Here is a 17,758-nt window from a genome sequence, read left to right on the forward strand (position 1 = left end):
AGCCAGATCTGCATTTTTGTGTAAAAAAATGTAATTTTTTACACAAAAATGCAGTTCTGGCTCAAAATTTTTCATTTTCGCAAGGAATGAAGGAGACAAAGCACCCCAAAATCTGTGCCCCAATTTCTCCCGAGTACGGCAATGCCTCATATGTGACCCAAAAATACCATTTGGGTGCATGGCAGGACTCAGAAGGGAAGGAGTGATTTTTGGTGGTGGAATGAATGGTGGGTGCTATGTCGCATTAGCAAGACCCCCGAAGCACCAATACAGTGGAACCCCCCCCACATGTGACCCCATTTTGCTCACCAGCTTTGGGAGGGGGGCTGGCGCTGCGGCTGGTGGGGGGGTGGGAGGGGTGCTGGCGCTGCGGCAGCCGGGTGGGTGGGAGGGGGGGCTGCCGGGTGGGAGGGCGGTCTGCCGGGCGGGTGGGAGGGCGGGCTGCCGCTCGGTGGTGATCGGTGCTGTACTTAACAGCACCGATCACTGTATATATATATATATATATGTGTGTGTGTATATATATATATATATATGTGTATATATATATATATATATACACACACATATATATATATATGTGTGTATATATATATATATATATATATACATATATACACATATATATATATATATATATATATATATATATATATATATATATTATATATATATATATATATATAGTTCATAAAAACAAAGATTTAGTTCATAAAAACAAAGATTTAAGCAGCTGTGCTGCTGCTGGCGGGGGGGTGGGAGGGGGGCTGGCGCTGCGGCTGCTGGCTGGGTTGGAGGGAGGCTGCCGGGTGGGAGGGCGGTCTGCCGGGCGGGCGGGAGGGCGGGCTGCCGCTCGGTGGTGATCGGTGCTGTACTTAACAGCACCGATCACCACCGATCTCTGTGTTACCGAGCGGCTTAGCCGCCGGTAACACAGAAAACGCTGCAATTGGCTGTTCACTGTTGAACAGCCAATCGCAGCGATCGCCGACCGGGGGGGGCACCCCTGCCCCCCCCCGGTCGGCGAGGGGGGATGTCTGCTGTCAGGGACAGCAGACATCTCCAAACTGTCACCGCGTCTATAGACGCGGTGACAGTTTAAATCCATGACGTACATTTATGCCATGTGTCGGGAAGTACTTCCCGACCATGACGTAAATGTACGTCAAATGTCGGGAAGGGGTTAAAGTCAATAAGAACATTCTATTACGTAAACCTTATTTATTATAAGTGCTGAAATCATACATTTTCAGTGTTTACTAAACTTAAAATACATGTTATTATTTGGATATTTTGTTGTTTTACATATTTTACGGATCCCATATATAAAAATGCTTGTAGCTTGAATAATGTTTTAAGGACCATCAATGAACCTATTTACCAGTTTTGTTTCCAGATTTAGAAATTTATGGTAAGTAAACTTCGGGAATTTTTTTAGCATTTGTCTACCAAAAATGTTAAGTGTTTATGTCAAAACTTTTCAAACCTCTTATCATGACTTCCATTATTTTTGAATACTTTATTTTAAGCATGATATTTTGTAAAGTATGAGTCAGATCCAAAATTGTTTCTTTAAAAGAACATAATGAATGTTGTAATTGTTCATGTTAATAGATTGGCAAAAATATTTTAAATCTGATACTTCACTCTTCTATCTAAAGATAATGTTGTAGGTGAAACAATGCTAAAATACCATGTACCGGATTTGCCTTCACTTTTTTTTAATGAGTCCATAAAATAATATGCTCCCAGTACACCATAAAAAATGAACATAGCTGGGTTCAAACCTGGTACCCATGGCCATTCAGGTAGTGTTCCATCAAAACAAAGTGAACTTTTTTTTAAAGATATTTGTTTCCTTTTTAAACAGTGGATATGTTTATTATATTTCTATCTTGAGCTAAGGTGTGTATTCATTTATGGGTTTTTTTTATCACATAATGCAAAAGAAGGATCCACACTCTTCTTATCCTCATACTCTACTACCTCTCCTCTTGATCCTATACCTGCGCAAGTCATTTAAAATCTATCTCCTGTGCTTATTCCAACCTTAACTAAAATCTGGAATCTCTCTCTTGCTACTGGTACTTTTCCTTCTCTGCTCAAACATGCATTGATTACTCCCATTCTGAAAAAAAAACACAATTCTGACCCTAAAGGGCCCCATACATCAGCAATTAATTGTGACAATTTTCAGATATGGAGATGATTGCCACAATTAATTTTAGATGTGTGGGCTCCCCCTTTTGGCAATCCCAATCAAAATCGCCAATCGATTGCTTAATCAGATTTTGAAACATGCTTAATAATCTGGTATTATCTGCGGATCTTTTTTATATGTGTGGGCATTCCCAATTCGTCTTCTTCATCTATTTACATTATGAACAGCTGAAATGACAATCGATTGGGCAATTTCCAGATATGAAGATGCAATCTTTAGATGGAAAAATCTGCAGATAACTGAAATAAATCTGTAATGTGTGGGCAAGTCAAATAGATTGTAGAATCCATTTATCTGCCCAAAATATCCCTGTATCTGGAAATCCATAAATTGTGATTGCTGATGTATGGGGCCCATAACTCTCTCTCTAATGGGACCCATACATCAGCAATCACAATTTATGGATTTACAGATCCAGGGATTTTTGGGCCAGATAAATGGATTTTACAATCTATCTGACTTTGCCCACACATTATAGATTTATTTCAGTGATCGGCAGATTTTTCCATATAAAGATTGCATCTTCATATCTGGAAATTGCCCAATCGATTGCTGTTCATAATGTAAATAGATGAAAAAGACGAATTGGGAATGCCCACACATATAAAAAAGATCTGCAGATAATACCAGATTATTAAACATGTTTAAAAACCCGATTAAGCAATCGATTGGCGATTTTGATTGGGATTGCCAAAAGGGGGAGCCCACACATCTAAAATTAATTGTGGCAATCATCTCCATATCTGAAAATTGTCACAATTAATTGCTGATGTATGGGACCCTTAACTACTGTCCTATCTCTCAGCTCCCATGCCTCTCCCAGCTACTCAAGAGACAGCAGGCTTACTGATGAAGATGCTGCCATTGCTGCCATTGCACAGGAATCAGTCGAAATTAAGCAAAATTCACTGAAAACTTCACTGAAACTACTATAAATCACTCTAGCTCTGTAAAACACGTCTTATCACCTCACAAAATCACCTCAGAGTGAATTTCTGACAAGACGTGTCAGGGGGCGGGAATAACACGGAGAGGGAAGGGTAAAATTGCATCACATCGCATGGTAATAGAACGTTATGCGATGCGATTTCACTAAGTTAACGTACGTAGGGAAAGTGGGCGCCGTGATAATACACAAGTACCTATTTACGTTATTGAGGGCTGTTGTTAATGTAATGGCCTATTACCACACAGCTGGGCCAACATCTGCATGGGCCAGTTGCCATAAAAATAATGACAAATTGGTGAGTAGTTTCTGACTTCCATACAAACATACAATGCCCACCTAAGCTTACCCAATAGGGTAAAATCAGCCTTCTCAATACATTGGTGGGGAGGGCATCTCTCATGTGCAGCAAGTTAGGTGTAAGTCAAAAAAATTACATTAGGTAGGGAGGGAAATTCAGGAAGCAAAGATGCAGATAACAAGTCAACCACCCACTGTAAACCAGAAAACATGACATGTTCTCTACCTCCACAAAGCTACAGGCTGGTAAATCTGATATCAATCAGCAATCACAAAATGGAGACTACAATGTCATAGTCATTTTACATAAAAACAGTCCCAGCTTTGGGTGTATAGAACAACATGTTTACAGCAGCCCTCCGTTATTTTAACAAGGAACTTCTCTTAAATAATTCTCCCACTATTGATATTAAGCTCACAGTAAATTGTAGACCTGTGAGCTTAATATCAATAGTGGGGAAATTATTTGAGGAATTTTAAGAGATGGTATCCAAAAACATTTAGAGATGCAGAGTATAATCAGTAATAACCTACATGGGTTTGTAAAAATAAAAAAAAAAAATAAAAAGCTTTTACAAGGAAGTAAGCAAGAACCTAGATAAAGGAAATGCTTAAGATGTGGTCTTCCTGGATTTTGCTACGGCTTTTGATACTGTGCCACATAAAAGGCTGCTCAATAAAATGGAGGAATTGGGGCTAGGGGTAAATTTGTAGGTGGGTAAGAAACAGGCTGCAGGATAGAGAAGAGAGAGAAGTTGTAAATGGTGCATTTTCAGGTGGGATACCAGTACTAAGAGGAGTACCACAGGGGTCAGTGCTAGGGCCATTTTAATTTAACATATTCATTAAAGATATAGGGGTGGGATTGCTCAGCAAGTTGCCATATTTGCTGATGACACAAAACTGTGCAGGGTGATTAGAACAGACCAGGATGTCTTCATGCTTCAGAGCGATCTAAATAAACTATATGAGTTGACGAAAAATTGGACGAAAATTAGGTTCAATGTTAATAAATGCAAGATTATGCATCTTAGGAAACATAACCAGAGTGCTGGTTATAATCTAAGCAGGGTGGTTTGGGTAATCAGAATTGGAAAAGGATCTAGGATTCCAAATTGACAACAAACTGGAGTGTAGTGCCCAGTGTTATGTAACAGCAAATAAGGTCAACAGGACACTAGCCTGCATAAAAAGGGGTATGGAGGCTAGGGACATAAATGTAATTATGCCACTCTACAAGGCATTGATTTGACCACATCTAGAAGTTGAAGTACAATTCTGGGCTGCATAGTACAAAAAAGGACATCATAGAACTAGAAAAAGTCCAGAGAAGAGAATCCAAGCTAATAAAAGGGTTGGTGAATCTAAGCTATGAAGACAGACTGGACAAATTAGGAATGTTTACGCTGGAAAAAAGATGTTAAAGGGGAGACATGCTTAACATGTACAAATATATCAGGGGGCAATATAACAAACTACCAGGCACCCTTTTTTGTTTGGAGGTAGGACACGTGGGCCTGCATTTTGGACTAGATGAGAAAAGATTTTGTACCCTGAATTCTTTGCAGTACAATTTGGTTTTTGCAATTCAAACAGTCTGGTTTAAATGTTTAAATTAATTGTATTATTTTATTATTCAAAAATGGTCTACATAGAATGTCGAAGGATGTTAATGTTCTTATTTTAAAGTGGCTCACTATTGGATCTGCTACTAACGCTAGGGCTGTTGAGACTGACTAGACGTTGGACCTGAAAGGGTTAAAAGAAAAAACTTTTTAAATTATGGAACTCTCTTCCTGGAGAGATGGTGTAGCTACAGTATGTAACATGTAGTGAGATATAACTTAGGTAGTGAAACTGTATTTTTTTATCTCCCAAAGATTAAAAATTATACGAATGACATTATATCAGTTACAGCTGTGTGGAGGTGTCTAGTGTGACTATATTTACAGTGTGATACAGCTTCCTATATGCAGTAGCATGGCAGTATCCACGGCTGCTCTGTCACCTAGTATCCCAGACCGCCTCCTCTTCAAGAAGTGCCATGGTGGTCCAGTGCTTTACGTGCCTGCAGCTATAACTACGGACTGACCGTTGCTGTTGTCAGTGGTGGGCACATTATCCCTCTTACCACCCTCCTTTGTACTACATGGTTATGGAAACTCTGTAGATGCACAGTTAGCAAGAAACCAATGAACAATGCTGCTTTTCTACAACTGATCTGCAATTGGAAAAATAGGAGCCAGGAGCCATCGATCTCTGGATCTGGGGCTGTGGCATTACGGTACCTAAACAACTGTTGTCGGAGACAGCAAACATACGTTTCTCCATCAGGGGTGTACTGTTCCTAGTGGTCCAAGTGCCCAAATCATGAATCTGGATTTCCTCCTGCATCCACAGGGGACAACATCTACGTGACCACATAATCCTTGTACTTTTGCTTGTGAAAGTAACCAGCCCTCTCCTTGGAGATCTGTCTGAAAGTAGATGGATCTTGGTATATGCACAACTCTAAATAGCCAGCAATTTCATCTAGACACCCACCACATGCCCAAATAACAATTGATGCAGAAGCCATGTTTCTGGCCAATTACACCTTCTCAGTGTTAAGTTGAGATGGTGGCTGAGATCAGGGCCGTTTCTAGCCAATTTAGCTCCCAGGGCAAAGAAATAAAAATGCGCCCCCCCCCCCCCAAAAAAAAAAAAAATACATAACATGAAATAGAATCATTATACTCTTTTTATCCGTGATGCCAATTACACATTACGCCGCACACTGTGATGACAATTACACATTATGCCGCACACTGTGATGACAATTACATATTACGCCGCACACTGCGATGACAATTACACATTATGTTGCACACTGTAATGACAATCACATATTACGTCGCACACCATGATGGCAATTACACAATACTCCCCACAACGTAATGCCTATTACACATTATGCCCCACGCGCCGCTGCCGCACAACTGATGCCATTTACTAATATGCCTCCACAGTGGCAGATATGCCCCCACAGTGCCACACATATGCCCCCACAGTGGCAGATATGCCCCCACAGTGCCACACATATATGCCCCCACAGTGCCAAATATGCCCCCACAGTGCCACATATATGCCCCCACAGTGGCAGATAAGCCCCCACAGTGCCACACATATGCCCCCACAGTGCCACACATATGCCCCCACAGCCACATATATGCCCCCAGTGCCACACATATGCCCCCACAGTGCCACACATATGCCCCCATAGTGCCACATATATGCCCCCACAGTGCCACACATATGCCCCCCTCAGTGCCAAACCTATATGCCCCCACAGTGCCACCGTTGTTGCTGCTGCTGGGGAGAGCAGAGTCCGGGTCTCCGAGTCCCGCTGCCGCCGCGGCTGCTGTTTCCCAGGGGAGGGGAGGGGAGCGCATAGCGCGTCTCTCCTTCCCCTTCACTATGTCCCGACCCAGCCAATCATACCTTGCGGGCTGGCTCCTGATTGGCTGCCGGCCCGCGAGCTGATTGGCTAACAGCCCAGTGACACAGCCAGGGGCAGGAGAGACGCGCTATGCGCGTCTATCCCCTCCAAATGTAAACTGTGGCTGGGGCGGCGGACGGGGAGAGGCTGAGGAAGGGGGGGCAGCGGCGTGGGGGAAGCTGCCGGGCGCCCCGGCTGTTCAACAGAGGCTGACAAGCCGTGCGGCACCCCGGGCGGCTGCACGGCTTGTCCGCCTCTAGAAACGGCCCTGGCTGAGATGCATATAACTCAGAGTCACCCACTATTGCGCACATGTGCATCTGCAGGTCTGACACATGTACAGTTGCTAAAAATTATGATATTGATTTTTAAAGCAGACTTGTTTTAACTCTAAAGACCCATACACACTAGAAGATTATCTTTCCAATCTGGTTGGTTGTAATGAAATTCTGGACATTTTTGGGAGCAAATGACAATTGACCATTTGCTCATAAACATGGAAAAGAGACAAAAATGGTCATTCAAATAAATTAGTTTAATCCATTTTGCAGATAATTGCTTTTGTCCATTTTCTAGCATTTGGGAGTAAATGGTTTATTGTAATTTGTGTCCAAAAATTTCCAGATTTTCATTACAAACAGCCAGATTGGAAAGATAATCTTCTAGTGAGTATGGGCCTTAAATCAGGACATTGTTTTTTGTTTTTGGGAGAGAGAGAGAGAGAGAGAGAGAGAGAGAAAGAGAGAGAAAGAGAGAGAGAGAGAGAGCCTTTGCATAGGTGAAGGCAAACTTGTTGTTTGGATATAAACAATAATCAAGGCAATAGTGGCAATGTGGATAGTCTAATGAAACCTCTTTTGACATTCTTTGCCATATACCGTAAATGTCTATGAACTTTTTATTCAGGAGAAGTATACAGTAGTTGTACAACTTACAGTTATGGTATGGTGCATGGGTCTTCAAACTGCGGCCCTCCAGATGTTGTGAAACTACAAATCCCAGCATGCCTTGCCACAGTTTTAACACTCCCTTATAGCAAAACTGCGGCAAGGCATGCTGGGATTTGTAGTTTCACAACATCTGGAAGGCAGCAGTTTGAAGACCCATGGTATAGTGGGTCGACAATGTCTAGGTCGACAGTGACTAGGTTGGCCAATAATTATATAGTTACATAGTAGATACAGATAGTGGTAGTGCTCAAATTAGTTCAGTAAAACTTTTCAGGTGCATGCAAGGGAGGGGTTAATACTTAGTAAGTAACAAGACATTGGTTCCCCCGGCACACTGAATAGTTTTAGCAACCAATCTTGTACACTACATGATAATAGAATTCAGAGATATTGGTTACATATACCTGCGCAGGTGTATGATATGCCCCCAAGCCGCGTCAAGGCTTCTCTGTATATTGGGGGTCCCTAGCGCTATATCTAGGTGCAGGTTGTGGCACCCCAAAAACTATCATAAGCTAGGAGGCCCAGCGCGGCATGCCAGTGAGATACTAAATGTTAATAATTAGTGATAGGAAGCTGAAGCTATACATAAAGAGAGAGATAAATGAAATGTAATTAAAATAAGAGAGAGAGAGAGTGTTAGTGAGGGAAAAGTGTTAATAGAATGTAAGGGCATGCTGCACTAAAGCCACCCAGCCCAACCAGTCCAGGGGCACCACACCCCACACCACCACACAATTTAGGGTAACAGTGGTGTGGGGTGTGGTGCCCCTGGACTGGTTGGGCTGGGTGGCTTTAGTGCAGCATGCCCTTACATTTTATTAACACTTTTCCCTTACTAACACTCTCTCTCTCTTATTTTAATTACATTTCATTTATCTCTCTCTTTATGTATAGCTTCGGCTTCCTATCACTAATTATTAACACTTAGTATCTCACTGGCATGCTGCGCTGGGCCTCCTAGCTTATGATAGTTTTTGGGGTGCCACACCCTGCACCTAGATATAGCGCTAGGGACCCCCAATATACAGAGAAGCAGGTATATGTAACCAATATCTCTGAATTCTATTATCATGTAGTGTTCAAGATTGGTTGCTAAAACTATTCAGTGTGCCGGGGGAACCAATGTCTTGTTACTTACTAAGTATTAACCCCTCCCTTGCATGCACCTGAAAAGTTTTACTGAACTAATTTGAGCATCTACCACTATCTGTATGTATGTTGTGAGAGGCAGAGAGGAGCTTGCATTAGGCGGAGATGCAGGTCCTGATATGCCACATGGAGTAGTCTGGGGTTGCTCCAAGGTAGGTAGCTCTTAGTTCAGATATACCAAGTAAGGAGCCATTATCATGTGGCTCCTTGCTGACTTATTGTAGACCCTATTTAGGGTAACAGTGGTGTGGTGCCCCTGGACTGGTTGGGCTGGGTGGGCTGGGTGGTGCTTGCTGAAGTCACAGCGTGAGGGGATGCAGACAACTGAGGTGTATGCGATCAGCGGGAGGGAGACCTGGACCGCTGGCTGGAGTGAGGTAGCTGCTGCCCAGTGACGGCGACTTGTTAGTGGAAGACCGCGGCAGACCAGCTTGAACAGGAGACAGTGTGAGGTAATCAAGGAGATTTGCAAGCGTGACCAGGAAGTGACGTTGACGCGTTTCGTCTCTATGGAAACTGGAGACTGAAAAAGTCTCCAGTTTCCTTAGAGACGAAACGCGTTGATGTCACTTCCTGGTCACGCTTGCAAATCTCCGTGATTCCCTCACACTGTCACCTGTTCAAGCTGGTCTGCCGCGGTCTTCCACTAACAAGTCGCCGTCACTGGGCAGCAGCTACCTCACTCCAGCCAGCGGTCGAGGTCTCCCTCCCGCTGATCGGCATACACCTCAGCCGTCTGCATCCCCTCACGCTGTGACTTCAGCAAGCACCATTTGCCCGCTACACCGGACGCAGCATTAACGCTTGGGTAGAGCTCTCAAACAACATTTCCCTCTCAACATCTAACCGGGTAGAGCTATCACCAACATAAGCTCCCCAGCACCAACTAAGGGTGAGATACCAAACCTGCTTTCAGTGTCGCACTTAGGGCACTATTCTACCAAATCTAATGGTTCTGCATAATGCTGTTTAACCGCTGATTGACTGTGCTACTGGCTTAACTGCTTTAACCCCTTCCCCCCTGCCACTACTAACCTCTACAAGTGACTGCAACTAACCCCTTTTACTCAGATATATACTAATCCCGGAGTTTCTACTGTATCTACTTCTATTTGCAAACGTGACCCACAATATGGCTTTTTAGGTATTCTAGATATAAATTGTATTGTGCATTTTTTATAATTGATATGTATTAACTGTTTGTATAACTTATTTTACTTTTTTTTATTTACATTAAATGTATATACCCATTGCAGTGTGTCCAGTGTCCTTCTGTCCAGTGGTATTTATTACTGATTAATCCATTTAGCAGCGCATGGTGGTTTAAGAACCTAGCCCCAATCTGATATTTTACAGACAGATTATATTTCTTATTTGTACCCATGGATGTTTTTATCCAGTAAATGTTCATCCAACTTTGCCTTGAACGCATTTAATGAGCCAGCCGTTACCACCTCTCTGGGAAGAGAGTTCCAGAGTTTGACTGTTCTGACCGTAAACAAATTCTTTCTACTAGCTGAATGAAATCTTTTTCTTCTAATCTATACTCATGCCCTCGTGTCTTAGATTCCTTTCTAGTAGAAAAGAGCTTGTGTGACAGTTCCTTATATTGGCCCTTGATATACTTGTACATGTTGAGCATGTCTCCCCTTAAACGTCTCTTTTCCAATGTAAATAGTCCCAAATTGCTTAATCTCTCCCCGTAGCTTAAATTCTCCATTCCCCTAATAAGCTTTGTTGCTCGCCTTTGGATTTTTTCTACTTCTATGATGTCCTTTTTATAGTGTGGGGCCCAGAACTGCACTCCGTACCCTTGAGTCCCTAGTTTCATGGTCAACAGTGACTAGGACGACACCTGAAAATGGTCAATATACTATATGTCGATATTGCCAGATGGCTGACAAAAGCTTAATGTGTTTTTTTTTTTTGTACAGGCAAGGAAAGGGCTGTCTGGGGGAACGCACTAATCATTGATTTTTTAAAATATAACTTTTAATGGTTTTTATTTAAACATTCCCTATATCAAAAGTGGGGGAACTCACATAAACAGCTGAAATTTTATAGAGATAATTGTGTTTTAAAATTTACACAGATCTCTGTCCAAGAGAAGTGTCTATTTTATGTAGCCCTGAAGGAAAATTAATTTGCTACTGATAGTATTCTATCATAAAGACTCTGATGTTGCAGCCTGTTGTCACAACGTTACAATTTATAGTATTATACTGTTTATCTTCTGACATAGGGCTCAGTGATCACAGAATGTTACAATGTATTGTAGTTGGTAACAGGCTTGAATTCCTGTTTAACAGAAGTATATGGTCTGTTGGCACCCTCTTCTGGTCAGTTTAGGGGCGTAATGTAATTCTGTAAATAGCTATATATTATCTACTAGCGCCCTCTCCTGGTCAACTCATATGCAGTAACAGAGCATATTGTCCTGGTATTCTCCTAAATATCACTGCATATTAAGGTGTGCTCTTTTTATATAATGCACACCACACTACCAGAGTCTAAGTGGGTGTAGTATAATACTACCCCTTCTGTTAGTATTATCAATTTTTAGCAAATTTTTTCTAACTTCATACAATTTTTAGGCTAATAGACATCTCCTGGACAAGACATGTGCCAACGTAGCGCAACGTAGCGCTGTTTACCAGCTTTGTTAAAAAATCAATGATTAGTGCATTCCCCCAGACAGCCCTTTCCTTCTTTGCCTGTAAAATGTATACACCCATGCTGTAGGGAACAGCACCCCCTTACCTAAACAAACATTTTTGGGCTCCTTTTTCACCCTGTATGAATCAGGGATTTACCAATTTACAAGGTTGTGCGAACACTCACTACACTCCTCACGGAGTAGAACCCTATGTGGACAAGCTTAATGTGGACATGATCGACACCCACAATGTCAACATAATTTTTTCATAGTTTTTGTAGTCTATGTTGACATGGACACAATATAAATGTACTGAGTCCCCTTGCATGGCTCGCAACGCTCACATGCTTCGGGCATGGTGTCTCGCTGTGTTCAGCACACTATTCTATTCTCACAGGGGTGATGCTAAGTGTGCCCACCTGACTCCGATCCAGGCACGCCGCCAAAAGATAATTGCCCGGCGTCGCATTCTAATGAGATCCTGATGTTATATAAGTCCCGGCTCCGGCGCCATTTTCTTCATTCGGCATTTGACAGTCGGACAGCACGGATGTGTTTGTGCTGTCTGCAGTGGCAGTGGAGGCATAAAGCAGGGGAGGCAGAGGCATAATGCAGGGGAGGCAGAAGCATTAGACAGAGGACGCATAAAGCAGGGGAGGCAGAGGCATGAGGCAGTGGAGGCATAAAGCAGGGGAGGCAGAGGCATGAGGCAGTGGAGGCATAAAGCAGGGGAGGCATGAGGCAATGAAAAGCATAAAGCAGGGGAGGAATGAGGCAGAAAAGGCATAAAGCAGCGGAGGCATGAGGCACTGTCCCAAATCAGTCCAGGGGTGCCCGCATGTGTGCCGTATAATTCCATGGGTGCCCCCATGTGTGCCGTATAATTCCATGGGTGCCCCCATGTGTCCCGCATCAATTCAGGGGTGCCCGCATGTGTGCCGTAAAATTCCAGGGGTGCCCCATGTGTCCCATATCAGTCCAGGGGTGCCCGCACGTGTCCCGTATCAGTCCAGGTGTGTCCGCATGTATGCTCTACCAGTCGAGGGGTGCCCGCATGTGTGCCAGATAATTCCAGGGGTGCCCCTATGTGTCCCGTATCAGACCAGGGGTGCCCACATGTGTCCCATATCAGTCCAGGGGTGCCCACATGTGTGCTGTATCTGTTCAGGGGTGCCTAAATGTGTGCTGTATCTGTCTGGAGCTGCCCGCATGTGTGCTGTATCAGTCCAGGGGTGATGCTAAGTGTGCCATATCAGTCCAGGGGTGAGCCCAGTGTGCTGTATAATTCATAGGGTGCTGCCAAGTGTCCTGTATTAGTCCAGGGGTGATGCTAAGTGTACTATATCAGTCCAGGGGTGATGCTAAGTGTGCCGTATCAGTCCAGGGGTGATGCTAAGTGTGCTGTATCAGTCCAGGGGAGAGCCAAGTCTGCCAAATAATTCCTGGGGTGAGCCGAGTCTGCCGTATAATTCATGGGGTGCTGCCAAGTGTGCTGTATTAGCGTAGGAGCAAAAAGAAATCTAAATTCTGTGATTTTAGCATTTTTTATGCGTTTTAAAAAAAAATATCAGAACCCAAAACCTTGAAGGGGTGTTTTGGCAAAACCCATTAGAACCCAAAACCTGAAGGTAATCAGAACCCAAAACTCAAAACCCAAAACCTGAAAAGTGTCCGATGTACATCCCTACTTTTTTTTAGGTAAACAGGTTTTCTGTTTTTTTAATGTTACCTCTGAGGTTCTTACAACAGCACTTATTCTTTTTATTATTATTATTATTATTATTATTCATTCATTTTTTTTGTTTATTCCTTTGATGTAATTTAAATTGGGCTGGGCAGTTTGTGTGCCTAAATTCCCTAGATCAAATCCCTTAAGGCTCTACAGTTAATATATTTTCTCCACATTTACAGAGAGTGCTGTAGGAGATGTTAGTATGATGAAGAATGGTTAGAAGAATGAACAGATGAAGTCTTATTAAGATTAAAATGTGTTTTAACTCTTTGAATTGTAGTGTTTAAAAATTAGATGTATGTTATGTTCTACCTTTTCATTTATTTTGCTATTTAGAAATAATAACAATAATTTTATTCATATAGCACCAACAGGTCTAAAGGCGCTGTACAGGTGGACATACAGAAATACAAAGATTTAATACAGTAATACAGAAGCAAAGAGAAAACCTACAGTGTTCAATCAGTATAATGCAGGGTTGGTGCAGACATTTTGAATAATAACTTACATAGGTTATGGTACCAGGTGAGACAACTGTCTTGAGTGCACTATGTAGGATTACCATGGGGGTAAGAGGCCATGCCTAGAACAGATTTAACAAAGTGGGGTAATTGCAGTGAATTGAAGCTATAAGAATGGTCTCCAAATTTCCATTACATCAATGAATTTTTCATCCCATCCACAAGCATACCAGGTGAGGCAGCCATTTTTGGAACAATATGAAGGATCCACGATGGGGGATAACCCATACAAGGACCCAAGGCATACATGGCAGCAACTTACACATATGTAGTAGTATGATATATCCTGTATGGATAGATTCATGTGAAGCACATCCTGTACAATGTGGATACATAGCACACAGGCATACCATATGGTGTAGTGAAATAACATGGCACATGATGGGGTCCATGAGGCAGCAGATAAGTGGCCATAAAGTGTGTGTGTGTCAGCAGCAACTCTAGCAGCCATGTCCTCCTCTAGGAGTGTTAGCATCCAGCAGTCTTTGTGGGTAGTCAATGCCAGAAATAGGTACATAAAGAAGACGAAGTAGCCTTGGATCAGAGGAGGGAATCGGCCTGGTTTCCATCTACAGTATATTATAACTTTTAGAAAAACAATATTATAATAAAATTTAGACTTTCATCTAGTCTCCACTGCTTTAAATAAATCTGAAAAATGTACCTATTGATTAGACCTAAAAGCCCTCTCCATATATTCACCCCTCTTCTCAACAACCTATACTCCTTTCCCATTCTCATTTCCAACATTTCTGCTCTTTACCTTAGTTTGCAAGTTTTCACAGTCCTCTCATTATTCCCCTAGCACTATCCATACAACTAGTGTGGCATGTCTTTCCTCTATGTCCCCCCTCGTCACTTATAACCTGTATTTGGTACATACACTTCCCATACATAAATGCCCATACATAAATGCTAAATTACCATTATCTGGCTGTTACGCAACCCCATGTACCATTCAAGTTACAGTTAGTTGCTCTGTTACTGCCCCTGTCACTCAATCTACCCAGTTGGTAATTTAAATGGATTTGTACTAACTTAACTATGGTCGGTGGTTTCACTGTTGTGTACTTAACATATGCTATTTAATTTTACTTTGTTAGATGTATTCCTTCTGCAGCACTGCACACATTTTTTGGTACCTTAGAAAGAAAATATTGTAATAATAATTATAATAGTAATAATGCTAATAATAATAATATTAAGTAGATTTTTCTCCTTCACAGGGAAATTAACAACCTTTATGTCTTTTGTAGCAGAACCTTTGCAGAACATCCATTTTTGCTTTTGTACTTAAAATATAAATTTCCATAAATGCCATTTTTTTCGATTTGCCTCTTGCCAGTTACATAATGATGAATTTGGGAGAATAATAAGACCTAAGAATGTACAATCCTGAGGGTAATGAACAATACTATTTTTGATTGTTATCGGAACAATTTGCATGAAACAACTTTTAATTTAGAGAACATGAACTTCTAACAAATCCACTTTCTACAGCTCCTTCACCACTCCAATCATTCTCATTTAAATCTACTGATATTTAGGTAGTTACTTCATATGGGTCACTTAAAAAAAAATAGGTGACCCGAAGATCAAATATAGGATGAACTAATGTCTTTTTCAACCTCATCAACTATGTTATTACAGTATGTAAAGAATCAGAAAAGTATTGATTTAGCTAATGATCTGTTCTTTATTATTCCTCTTGAATATATATAATATCATAGCACAATGAAGACCAATGGGTCCCTTGTGTCTGAATTTGTCATCTTAGGCTTGTCTTCTCGTCCAGAATTGGAAGCTCCGTTGTTCTTCTTTTTTTTTGACCATTTACATAGTGGCTTTGATTGGTAACTTAATCATTCTTATTCTAGCCATAATTGACCCCGGTCTTAACACACCTATGTACTTCTTCTTGGGTCTATTGTCATTTCTTGACATCTGTTGTACATCAGCTACTTTACCTAAAATGCTCACAAGTTATGTGACCAAATCTAAAGTTATACCATATTATGGATGTGTTGCCCAATTGTTCTTCTTTACTTGGCCTATGGGTGTAGAGCTTCTGCTACTTACAGTCATGGCATATGACCGATATATTGCAATTGGCCATCCTCTGCGCTATGCTACCATTATTAATCGTAGAATCTGCATTAATATAGCAACCACTATCACAGTTATTGGCTCACTTAACTCTATGACACATACATACTGTACCTTCCGACTCCCATACTGTGATGATAACAAGATAAACCATTTTTTCTGTGAGATAATGCCTTTACTAAAACTTGCATGTGGTGATACTAAAATAAATGAGATTGTGGTGTTTACTGCAGATTTTATCCTGGGCATTTGCTGTTTTCTCCTTACTTGTATTTCTTATGTCTTTATTATAAACACTATATTAAAGATACGTTCCGCTGAAGGCAAACGAAAGGCTTTCTCCACTTGTGCCTCACACATAATAATTGTGTCCATGTATTATGGAGCTGTCATTTTCACCTACATCCGTCCCAGATCTAGCCTGTCTTTAGAAAAAGATAAAATAGTGTCTGCTTTATATGCTGTGTTTACACCCACTTTGAATCCTATAATATATAGTTTAAGGAATCAAGAAGTCAAGGTGGCATTCAGAAGGGCTGTTAAGAGACTGCTTAATTTAAAACGCATAAAGAAGAGGTCAATCTGCTGGCTATAGCCATTTTAAACATATATTTTTATTAGAATATTAATAAATCTTCATAGCATATTTTTTATTTTGTTATGTTTACAGACAAAATATTTAGTGTCATTTTAAGTTAATTTCACTGCTTTGTCCTATTTCTTCTTTTGCAAATGTGTTCCTTTCTTTTATATAAAGTATGTGATAGAATGTACAATATTAAAAGAGAAATAATTAATACAAAGGATAGTACTGTATATAATATAAATTATTATACCATTGTTATACCAGAACAAAAGTATGCCTGTTGAAGCAAAACCCTTTTAAAAGTATACAACAGTTTTACTGATATCAAAAGAACTGTAATGTTGTGTACACACAGTGAGATTCCTTTGCTATTTGGCTAATGCTGTGTACACACGGTACAATTTGATGTTTGATTTTGACTATATAGTCAAAATCGAATTGGGGTTGCATAGACATCGAATGTAGATAGAACATGCTTAGAACATTCTATTATGTAAACTATATTTATTATAAGTGCTGATATCATCCATTTTCAGTGTTTATTAATCCTAAAATACATGTGGGTAAATTTATTAAGATTGGATTTCTGTTTCAGATAAGGTGTTGCTATGGGCAACCAATCAGATACTAGATATTATCTTCTAGATCATGGGTCTTCAAACTGTGGCCCTCCAGATGTTGTGAAACTACATGTTCCAACATGCATTGCTACATTTTTTCCTATAAGAGCATGCCAAAACTGTCAGGGCATGCTGGGACATGTAGTTCCACAACATCTGAAGGGCCACAGTTTGAAGACCCATGTTCTAGAATGTGCAAAATGAATAAGTATATTCTGATTGATTGCCCATAGCAACATTCCATGTGAAATAGAACTCTCATCTTAGTAAATTTCCCGCAGGATGTTGTTATTTTGATATTTTGTTGTTTTACATATTTTCCAGGTCCCACATATAAAATGCTTGTAGCTTCAATAGTGTCTTACTGACCATCAATTAGCATCTTTACATGTTTATGGTAAATAATGCTAGGTGTGTGTGTATAAACTATTCGAACCTCTAATCATGACTTCCATATTTTTGAATACTTTATTTAAGCCTGATTTTCTGT

General features: G+C 41.0%; 1 protein-coding gene across 1 annotated transcript; it reads left to right on the plus strand.

The window, feature by feature from the left end:
* Positions 1 to 15,690: 15,690 nt before the first annotated feature.
* On the plus strand, positions 15,691 to 16,657 carry LOC146080062 (olfactory receptor 13G1-like). The gene is given in 2 exon segments (XM_083186946.1): positions 15,691 to 15,774; positions 15,776 to 16,657. Coding segments are annotated over 2 exon segments (966 nt in total).
* Positions 16,658 to 17,758: the final 1,101 nt, after the last annotated feature.

This window comes from Crinia signifera, chromosome 1 (genome assembly GCF_055691185.1).
Source record: "Crinia signifera chromosome 1, ASM5569118v1, whole genome shotgun sequence".
In the NCBI taxonomy this organism is placed as follows: Eukaryota; Metazoa; Chordata; class Amphibia; order Anura; family Myobatrachidae; genus Crinia; species Crinia signifera.